Source organism: Lepidothrix coronata, unplaced genomic scaffold (genome assembly GCF_001604755.1).
Source record: "Lepidothrix coronata isolate B3197 unplaced genomic scaffold, Lepidothrix_coronata-1.0 Scaffold78, whole genome shotgun sequence".
NCBI lineage: Eukaryota > Metazoa > Chordata > Aves > Passeriformes > Pipridae > Lepidothrix > Lepidothrix coronata.
In genome coordinates, this window is record NW_016690258.1 from 2991890 (window position 1) to 3002769 (window position 10880).

At 53.1% G+C, this 10880-nt stretch overlaps 1 protein-coding gene across 4 annotated transcripts in view; it reads left to right on the top strand.

Annotated features, from left to right (window-relative positions):
- GLYCTK (glycerate kinase) overlaps positions 1–5013 on the top strand; it is a 15554-nt gene extending 10541 nt beyond the window's left edge. For all 4 annotated transcript variants that reach the window (XM_017819950.1, XM_017819948.1, XM_017819949.1 and 1 more), the window contains 2 exons: positions 938–1113; positions 1750–5013. In XM_017819950.1, coding sequence (XP_017675439.1) covers positions 938–1113; positions 1750–2655 — 1082 coding nt within the window. In that variant the 3' untranslated portion in view covers positions 2656–5013. The remainder of the gene's footprint in view (positions 1–937; positions 1114–1749) is intronic.
- The last annotated feature ends 5867 nt before the right edge of the window (positions 5014–10880 follow it).

Consider the following 10880-nt stretch of genomic DNA (forward strand, 5'->3'; position numbering starts at 1 on the left):
GCCTGTGCAGGATCTCCCCGTGGCTGTGACTCCCTTTGCATGTGCACTCCCACACAGCAGCCGGTCCCCAACTGCTCCTACGTCTCAGCTAGATCCCTGGCTATTGACTGAAACACAGGCATTTGCATTTGTTTTTCTTGCTCATCATGTTTTATTGATGCTGATTTGTCTCAAACCTCTGAGCAGGCTTTGCCTTTTGACAGTATCTTTCAGCTGTACTTCTGTGTGTGTTCTCTCTGCTCAGATCTTGCTCTTTTCTCCTCTGTATTTTCCATCCACTTCTCCATTAGAACCTTGCCTTCTTTTCCACGTTTCCAATGCCTGCTTGTATCAGACAGGATTTCCACTGATGAGGCTGGACTCCTGGACTCAGGGTGTGCTTTGTCCTTTGCATTACTGTCTTCCTTTCCTCCCAGACCAAGATGAGCACAGTTCAGGGGTTTCCAGTCTTGCTGCATCCATAGTTGATAGGGGTTTTTGGGGGGTTTTTTTTGTTTGTTTTTTTTTACTCAGTGTCCTGAATAAATGGAGCCACCAAAGCAGGCAGTGTCTCCACGTGCATAGCACAGACTGCTGTGTGACCTATGGAAGCTGTGCTCCCTGCTCACCCCTCCAGACGGACACACTGGTAGCCCAGAGTAGTGGTGATAGTAGTTGCCGTCCCTTTTCTGTCATCCCCACAACACTGGAGGCATGTGGTATCCCAGTCTGGCATGGTTTACACTGCCAGGTGAAGCATAGCAGACTGCAGAGCATGCAGGACAGCAGTTATTAAAACCCATTGGTGAAGACTGAATTCTCCAGAGATGTTAGCTTAGGTCCCCAATTGCCTTCCCTCCATACACTAGTGAGGGAAGAAGAAAAGCTCAAGCCTTGCTCTCTTCTGTCCTACTTTTCCTGCTATCCTGATGTCCTTGCTGTCTCTTCTGCATCCTAGGGGGTGGATCAGCCCTGCTGCCTGCTCCCATCCCTCCCATCCTCCTCGAAGAGAAGGAGAAACTCACAAAGATGCTGGCTTCCCGAGGAGCTGCCATACAGGAGCTGAACATTGTCCGGAAGACTCTGTCCGTGCTGAAGGGAGGAGGACTGGCCCAGCTCGCATATCCTGCACAGGTAACCACGGGGAAGGCCCTGCTTGCCCACAGATCACCCGCCTACCCCCAAAGCAGAGGTTCAGTCAACTTACCTAAGCATGCTCGCAGGGCTTTTTCCTTACTAAGTGAACAACCTTTGCACGCTGTTTTGGGACTCTATAGCTGAGATTTCACTGAGGACCCAAACTCTCAGGGAGACAGAGGTGGAACAGGGGGAATTCAGGCTTGGCAATCATCAGCCATCATCACACCACTCTCAGCACACCCCAGCCCACACCTGGCAGGCACCTCCAAGTGCTGGTGCTTCACCACAGCACTTTCAAGGCTGGCTCTGACCCTTGGCTCCCCTGGGGGCTGTGCCATCACAGCATGTGCCATCACTGAACCCACACTATGCTGGGCCTGACAGGTGCAGTGTCACAGGTTACATCTTCCAAAGTGATGGTCCAGCATCCAAGGGGACTGTAGATCTGTGGGTTCAAGAAGGGCAAGGTGACGCTCACAGGACCATAAAACAAAATTTCCCTGCCCTGTTTCCATCTGCTTTGATGTGGGGGTAGTGCAAGTGTAACTCAGAGCAATGCTTATGCCAGGGCTCTTGCGTAATCACCTGTCTCTGCCTCCTGCAATAATCTGTGGGCATTTCTTTCTGTAGGTGGTGAGTCTCATCCTGTCTGATGTGATTGGTGATCCCCTGGATATCATAGCAAGTGGGCCCACTGCTGCCAGCTCCCACAGTGTCCAAGATTGCCTTCAGGTACTTGCCAAATACAACCTGCTGCACAACCTGCCCAAGTCAGTGGAAACGGTCCTCTCCAGCTCTCCTACCAAGCCCACCGCTCCAGAAAACTACTCCCATGTTTCCAACATCATCATTGGGTCAAATACTCTGGCTTTAGACGAAGCCAAACACCACGCTGAGAGCCTGGGTTACGCAGCTCTGGTTCTGAGTGCAGGAATCCGTGGGGAGGTCGGCCGTGTCTCCACGCTGTACTGCCAGCTGATCCGGCTGGTCTGCCTGGGCCTCGCCGGCCGCGCAGAAGAGCCCCTCGGTGATGAGGTGAGGGGCAATCTCCTGCAGCTGGCGGCAGAGCTGGAGATCCCAGGTTTGGACCTTGCCAAGTTTCTACAGGCCCTGCGAGGATTAGGGCCTGAAAGACCGGTCTGCATCCTGGCTGGTGGAGAAACCACAGTCCAGCTTCAAGGAAGCGGCAAGGGAGGGAGGAACCAGGAGCTGGCCCTGCGCGTGGGGCTGGGGCTGCACAGGGCACAGGCCATGGAAGGCAGCAGCCCCCAAGGGAGGTGTGAGATCATCTTCTTCAGCGGGGGAACGGATGGGCAGGATGGGCCGACGGAGGCGGCAGGAGCCTTCTGCAGCCCAGGGCTAGTGGCTGAGGCGCTTCAGGAGGGCCTGGACGTGGAGGCTTTTCTCAGGAACAACGACTCCTACACCTTCTTCAGCCAGTTCCAAGGTGGGCATCACCTCCTGGTGACAGGCTTGACAGGCACCAATGTCATGGACATCCAGGCCATTTTAATTAGAGCTTTGGAGAGATCATGAGAGCTCCCTCTGCAGATATCCAGATGCACTTAATTAGAACCAGGAGTAAATAAAAGCATCAATACTGCAGACAAATGCGAGCTACTTAAATTAGGACTCACTGTTGAGGGTGGTGGTATCTTTACAGAAAGAATCCACTAATTAGACACATGAGTGGATGTCCACAGCAAAAGCAAGCACTTGTAACTGGGGGGATCAGAGAAAGGTAAGAGGTCACATTGCAGACAAGGAAGCTGGATTTAACACGCTTGTGACTTTAAGTGAAGTTGAAGACTTAACATGCTGCAACTACAGTTAAAAGATATGGGGAAGTTGAGGCCATGGCAGGGCTGCCAGGGAGAGCCCTCACTGCACTGTTGCACCTCCACTGAACCCAGCTCAAGAGCTGCTCAGGAGGGAGCTTTTGCAGGTTCACAGAAGTGCATTACAGTGACTGAAGGATGTAAAAGCAGTGACAGCAAGGCCTGCTCACCTGAAGCGTGAACGTGCTGGAGGGATATGGTGGGAATACCCAGCACCCACTCCACGCACCAGCACAGTGCCCTGCAGTTCCTCCCACAGCAGTGTATGAGGTGACACAGAGACCACAAGTCCAGCATGATGCAAACCTGGGAGTGTGGCTAAGGAGCACATTGGCAGAGATACTGGATGGGTGACACAGGCAGTGCACAGTGACATAGAGGGTTCCATACCTTCACTTAAGGAAGGGGATGAACGAAGTGCAGTGGCTCCTCCAGCCTCCTTCCCTCCACAGGAACATCTTCCCTGCTGATCCCTGATGGGAGAGCCTCCGTGCCAGCAGCATGTACGCTATGAGCTTTCGTGGTGTTGTTTTCCAACTGCCTAGAAAACAGTCGTGCATCCAGCCTGAGCCACTGACCTTTCTTCCGCGCTGAGGCAGAAGTCGCTGTCACTCTGATTAACTCTGCTAATTCCACAGAACAAAAGGCAAGGAAACCTTCACGCTCAGCTCTCCTGACCCATGCTGCTGAGCTGATCAAAGGGCAAAGCTGCCAGAGCTGTGCTCTGACAGGGAGCTGCTCCCCCACATGTACAAGGACACGGTGGTTTATCGTGGTTTTGTCACCTACTGCAGCGCGATATGCGGGAGAGCGGAGATGAGCCGGGTTTCCCAGGATATGCAGCCCACAGTGAGGCTGGATTTCAGAAGGGCTTTGCCTGTAGCAACAGGCACGTTGATGGTTTTGGCTGGATATTCAAAGGACTTCAGCTCAGCAGCCAGTATGACCCAGCACGTCCGACTTCTTTTGAATATCTGGCTGTTTGTTACAGAGCCTAAGTGGGAGCTGAGCTCCTTTGAAAATCCAGCTATAATGTAATAGGACACGCTTGACTCTTTCCAGACAGACCGACCTACTCCGTGTGGCTGATCTCATCTCGTGACATAAACACACTGTTGTGCCAACACTGTGAGTCGTGGTGTATCTCACTGAGCAGTCGTTCTGCACCCGCCTGGATCGGAGAGTGGATTTTTGAGGAGGATACAACACCTCCTATTTTGGTTTTGAAGCCAACAACTAACAAGTAGGGATATCAGGAGGACCATCACGGGGCCCAGTATTGATGCCAGGCTGGCAGCTGGACTGTCTGGGCTACAGCCCAGGCACAGTGTAAGGCACAAGCCTGGGGATTTCAAAACCCTGGTCTTGCCTGGGATGGTTTAAACCCACCCACACATCTCACTTGTCCTCAGAGTCTGAAAGTCTTCTGTAACATGCCTGAACTTGCTCACACTGGCAAACAGCTCCAAGATCTGCTGGGGGAAGTCTGCCAAGCGTTATAAAGCTCCCTGTGCCCCTGTAATGTCAGGGGGTGGTTGTGCAGGAGAAACTGCTTTGTGCCGTGTGCTTTTCTCTGGAGGTCGCTGGCAGGTCGCCTGCTCCATGCCCAGCAGGCCAGCTCCACAGGGGCACCAACGCACGGAGATACAGCCACAAGTATGGGCTGCAGCCAGGATAACTGGCTAAAGCTGGCTCCACAGTGCTAGGAATGCTTCCTGGCCAGTTCTACTCTACTGGAATGCAGAGTGACTCCGGTTTCAGGCTGGGGTGCCTGGCAAAAGGGTCACTGGCACCTTCAGCATCAGGTCCAGTGTGCAACAGGCCCACAATAACCTCCTGCCCACAGGTCTGCCACACTGCTGAGCACCACGCTGGCCCTTAGAGCTGCAGCCAAGTTCAGAAGACCTTGGGCTAGTGCTGGCTGGCTTCTCCCTGGAAATGCCTACCCCAGATACCCTGAGCAGTGTCCTTGCTTTCTGAATGGTGGCTTTTCACTAGCAATTAAAGAATGTGTGTTGGAGAGGAGAAAAGGCTAATAAAAGATTTGTTGAAAGGATGGAGCTGTTTGAAGTACACTTCACATCTACCTTTGCTTGGCCACCATATATGGGTTTTGTTCTTGTCCTTTCTTTCCTAGTGAAGAGATAACAGGATAGGGAGAGGTTCACTAAGGATACCCAGGCTACAGAAATACTTTTCTGATGCTTCTACCTGGACAGCTCGAAGCTGCGTTTCCAAAGGGTTGCTTGGGTGGACCTTCTACCTGGGGACAAAAGGAGCATTGCAGTTTGGGCACCCCTCACAGAAAAAATACTGTTTTATGCCTCTGGACAGGAAAAGGCCCCACGCATGAGCCAGCATACATTTGGGCCACACTGGTTTAGCAGGATTTGTGTGCTAACAGTTGCATCTTGAGACACAAGAGCATCGCTTACCTGCCTAGTAATGATTTGCCTCTGGGCTGTCAGGGCCTGCCAGGAATGATGACTTTCCCATTGGGAGCTTGAGTGAGTCACCACAGCTGAGCAGGGCTTTGCAGCTTGCCCACCCTGTCCTGGATGGGATATTGGCATCATGGGAGTGAACCCAGGCAAGTGAAGAAACCCAGAGTGCAGCATGGTCACAATCCGTGATCCCAGTGTGCAGGCTGTGCTGGCAGCAGCTCCATGCCATCCTGGCTCCAGGGTGCTTCTGCCTAAGGCAACAAGTCACAGAGAGATTGAGGACAGTAAGAGCCACTTGGGTTTGATGCTCCCAGTCCCTCCCTTTTCTATCAGAAAAGCAAAACTTCCTATACCAGCCAGCCTCCAGGAGAGATCTGGGTGGAGATGGCCAACAGCTCCCTGGCCATGTCCCTGTACATGGGCAGGGGACACTAGGACAGTCACTGGGAAAAGCATGCCCAGATGCTGGCTGGGGAGTGAGTGAGCAAAGCCCAGGTACGTTCAGGGTCGATTTGCTCTCCTTAGCTGGCAGCTCATAGCCAAACAGTGCTAATGGCCAGGAGAAGTAACTGCGTTATTAACAGCACGAGCTTTTGGCAGTAAATTAAAAATCTTGGCTGCCGCCCTTGGCTCTGCTCTTGCCTCTTAGAAGACATTAATATCACAGCTCCCCAGCATTTCCATTATCACTTCATTAGGGATCCAATAATGATAAATGTGGATGGTTTTATTTTGCACAGAGCCTGATTAATGGCTAATATTTCACTAGGTGTTAATGGGGCCCTTCCTTTATGGAGGCATTGGAAGGGGCTGCCTTTCATCTCCTCCACAAGCCACAATTTTCACTATTTTTGCTAATGTGACAGATTTAACGCAAACCTTGAAAGAGTGGCTGAAGCCTCTTGAGAAACTTTGAAGAGAGTTGTGCTTGGGGCAGCCCTTGATGTGGTGGCCATTCCTCAGCTCATTTTTCTTCTTCTTCCTCTTCCTCCTTCCCTGTCCTGCCAGCAGTGCCTCCTTGAGTGCCTGCACTCAGAGGTTGTCACCCATCTCCCGGGATACTGGGGGCCAAAACCAAAGAAGCAGGTTCCCCAGAGATGAGCCCATCAGGACAGTTACCAGGTCGCTCCACAGCACACGTGGTGCAGAACCAGGCCCACCTTTGCAAGAGGGTGCAGTGCAAGGAGGAGTGGGCTTGTGCTGGCCTCACCCCAAGCAGCTTGGCACCCCTCACCTGCAGCCCAAGAGGGTTGGGTAGCCTGGGAAGCAGGACAGAGTCCAGGCTGAGGCCAGCAGTCTTCCTCCAGCACCCCAGGGGACAGCTCTGAAGGCTCCTTCGAGGCTGGCTCCCATGGCACAGGAGCTGCTCTCCGCTGTAGGACCCCGGCGTATTGCACGGCTTCAATCCCTATATGAAGTGGGATGTATAATCACATAGGAATAAAAAGCCATACAAGACAGCAGGCTGTGAGTTGCTCCATGCTGGCAGGGTGATGGGACAGTCCCTCTGCGGTAGCTGCCACGGCCCCCGCTGGAATGGAGCTGGGCCCTGGGGAGCCCCCAGAAGCACCCACCAGCCCCTGCACGGGGTCTGTGGGGACACAGAGGAGCCCTGCATCAAACAGAGAAGAGAGGCGATGTGTCAGCCAGGGGAAAGCATGGGAGGCCCCAGAGCTGCTGGAGAGGCAGCCCCAGGAGGTGTCAGCACTTGCTCCCAGCTAGCAAAGGCCTGCCACCCCAACTCCCTGCTGGGAGCTGTGACAAGACTTGCCCTGTGGTATATCCAGACCTCCTCCCCTCTCCCAGTCCCCAACCTGGAACATCACCCTGCAGGGGCTCCTCCAGCCTGGGGACCCTCTGCTTGCACCACCATCATCCCCATCAAGGCAATGGGTACCACAAACCTCCAGCACCATCACAAACACCCGGGGAGGGGAGAAAGAGGAGCCAGCCTCCTCCCCACAGAGGTTGGAGCATCCTTCTCCATCTGACTGTGGAGAGGAGAGCCCAGCGGGTGAAGCGAGCAGTTGCAGGGAGCTGTCAGCACCCAGCTGTCAGAGTCCAAATCCCCTGGCAGCCCATTAGGAGCAGCTCCTGGCTGCCTGCAGGAGCTCTTGACAGGGGGCCAGGCACCAGCGAGAACGAGCACAGATCCTCCACTAAGGAGGTGGATGTGGGTGGAATGAAACCAGGGAGCTATTACTCCAGTGAACACCTACTGAGAGGCACTGGCACAGCCCCACATTTTGGGAGTGGGGGACAACAAGGGCAAGCTCCCTCAGGAGCCCACCCAAGCAGTGCTGGGGATAAAGCCAAGTGGTGGCCAGCAGAAAGGGCTGTTTGTGCCACCTCCTCTCCTCCTGCCTTTCTGCTCACATCCCAGTGGCAATTCTGGCATCCATGGGATGGGAGACCTGGAGCAGCACTTGGGGCAGGAGGAGATGGGTGGTGGGTGCAGGCTCATGCAATACAGCCCAGACACACACTGAGAAGGGAAGCTTAAAAAAAAAAAAAAAAAAGCAAAGTAGCAATACACTCTGCTCTCCATCCAGTACCAAAAAAACTGTTTTTGCTGGCCCAGGAGAGCACAGCTGACCAGCAGCCTCCAGCCAAGCACCACAGTGTTGTCTTGGGCAGCACCAGAGGGGCTAAGTCACTCCAGAGCCATCACTCTGGGCTCCCCTTAAGAATTTCAAGGAGGAATTTCAAGCCTCAGGCTGCCTTTCCAAGCCTCATGGCAGCACTGGGAACATCAACACTCTTCAAAACACTCTCAGAAACCTCCTTCCATCCCCAGCGTCCAGGTTTCTCCCAGGGCTGGAGCAGCTCAGCAGGGTGGACTCTGCACATCATCCATCCTTCATGGGATGTTCCTGCCCACCCTGCATGGGCAGGAGTCCTCAGGGAAAGGTCCCCAGATGTCCCCTCACTGGGGCAGCACAAGCTCTCACACATCTGCTCCAAGAGCTCTGAAGAGGCGAGGGCCAAGCCATATAAATGCCACATTTTGGGAGGATGGAGGGGTCCTCCCCACCCTGGAGGGGGACAGCCCTGGCTCTCCCTCAGCCAAGCCGTGCCACAGAATTTGCCAGACCAGGCACCACGGCTCTTTACAAAGCACAAACCCTGGAGCTCGAGGGGCTCAACCCAACCAAAATCCCCAGCAAAACCCACACAGGAGGCGAGTGGTGACAACTGTCAGCGTGGCAGGGAGGAGACACACACAAGTGACCACCCCACCAGAGGGAAATGGACACAATGCCGGTGCTGCCGGGTCCTCAATCGCTCCTTAACTGCCTCCAAATCAAGTCAGCAATTACGGGATCATCACTTGATAAATGGTACGAAAAGATGCGTTTGTGAATCACTGCACCCCGGCTGGGTAAGAACACTGCCGGTGCTGTATTTGGGAGCAATTACTCTCCCCGAGCATGTGAATCATTAGGTATAATTACCCTAATAAATAAAAGGAAGATAACTCCAGTCTGTAGCCTAATCTAGAACAAGCGATTTTCGAGGAGAGCTGTGTGAAGGAAAACCAGGAGCACGAGGCAGAGGGAAAGCAGGAAGAGGAGAGCTTCAAAACCTGGTTTCAACCTGCTGTTAATCCCTCCCGTGGCAACCAAAACCAGCTGGCAGCAATGGAGTCTCTCCCACAGGTCCCTGCTGGAGTTTGGTGCCAGAGGATTTGCCCCAGAAGGCTCAGGTTTGGCTGAAACAGGATTGTCCCTTCCCAAGGCAGCATCCCACTAGAGCATGACTTCTCTTGGCAAAAGTTTCCCTGCCACAAAAGTGCAAAGAGGTTAAAAAAATAAATAAATAAAGACTTATTTTGGGGGTCATGGGGGCAAGAGTTACTTGAATCTAATGAAACCATTTCGCTTTTCTCCTGGGAAACACTGGAATAAAAAAAATACTCTAAACCCACCCCACTCAAAGTTGACATTTTGAAACGAAGCAGCAATTTTCTTCTCCACTTAAAATGTCATCACAGACTTTTGCTGTAAAAAAAAGCATCATTCCCTGAGTGACATTTTAAGGGGAAATGTTGACTTAAAACCAGAAGGAAACCCCCAACCCATGCAATGAAATGTTTCGAGCTGCAGTGAAACTCCTTGCAGGGAAATCGGTATTTTTGCAGAAAGAAAAATACAACTACACATATTTAGTGGATTGAATTTCCCATGGGACAAATCCACCCTCAAGGAAAAGGATGGAGCGGCATCACTGCCCTGTTCCAGAGGAAACAGCATCCCCAGTTCTGGGCAAGTTTTCTCAAAAGCCCCGCAAAGCAAAAAATTGGCTGTAGAGGCTGGGTTTGTCCTACCAGGTGGTGCTGGCTCTGTCCTGTCCCTGCAAGATGCCAACACAGGAGCTGCTCCTGCCCAGCCCAGTGGTGAGGAAGATGCTGAGGCCAAGGGGTGCTGGCATCAGGGTGGGGAGCCCTGATGAGCAATAGCAGGGTTTATTCCACAGCCTCTGTGGGGAGAAATTGGATTTAGTCTGTGACTCGTGGGAATCCCACTTGTTCCCCAGGGGGAAAAGAGTGTTGTGGCTCGTCCCTTTTCTGCTTGCAACAGGGGCTGGGCTCTGCCTAGAGATGCTCCATGAGGTCCAGCTGGGCCTTGCTGTGCTGCCTCTCTGCCTGGGGCTCTCCTGTTGGGTGGGGTTTGACCAGGAACAATCTGTGCTCGGGCTCTCCCAGGGGCCACAGTTATTGCTGCCTGGGTTTTGGTTTTTTTAATAACCTGTAATATGAGAAGCCTGCCCAGGAGAGCAGAGGGATTATTGGCAAATATCACTTCCCATTTGCCAGGCTTCGAGGGGCTTTAGCCACGTGAATTAGCTGGGAGCAGAGAGAGGGACACAAACCACCAGGCTGGGACAGACCAGAGCTGAGTCCTTTTAAGACAGGGCTGCATGGAAATCTTGCAGACAAGTATCCTCCAGCCTCCAAAGGAGAGGGCCAGGTGGGAAGGGCTTTGGAATCCTAATTAGCTTTTTGATATTAATGAATTGGCACTGAAGCAAACAAGCCAGCAACAGTGGCTGGCACAGCTCCTGCTGCCACCTCCCAGTCCTGGCACTGGGCTATCCACACAAGGGGGCTTGGTGGCACAGCCCCTGGGGTAGGGCACAGCCAGGGACACGGGGACCCAAAGAAATGGGGTAGGAGAGGTGGTGACAGAAACTGCCTAGGGACAATGGCACTGGGAGGATGCAAAGCATCCAGGATGTGAGGGCACACAGCAGGACATGCCACAGTTCTGGTCACCATCACCACAGCTGACACCAGGAGATGCCACCACTGGCACAGGGCCACTCACCTCTCCAGGGCTTTCTGCAAGGCCAAGGCTGAGTTACTTCATGCTCTGCAGCCCAGGGATGGGGCACTGCATCACCAGCTACGCCAACAGGTGCCTACTGGCTTAAATACCTAAAATCCAGCAGCTAGAGACACAAGGTGTGTAAATAAGTC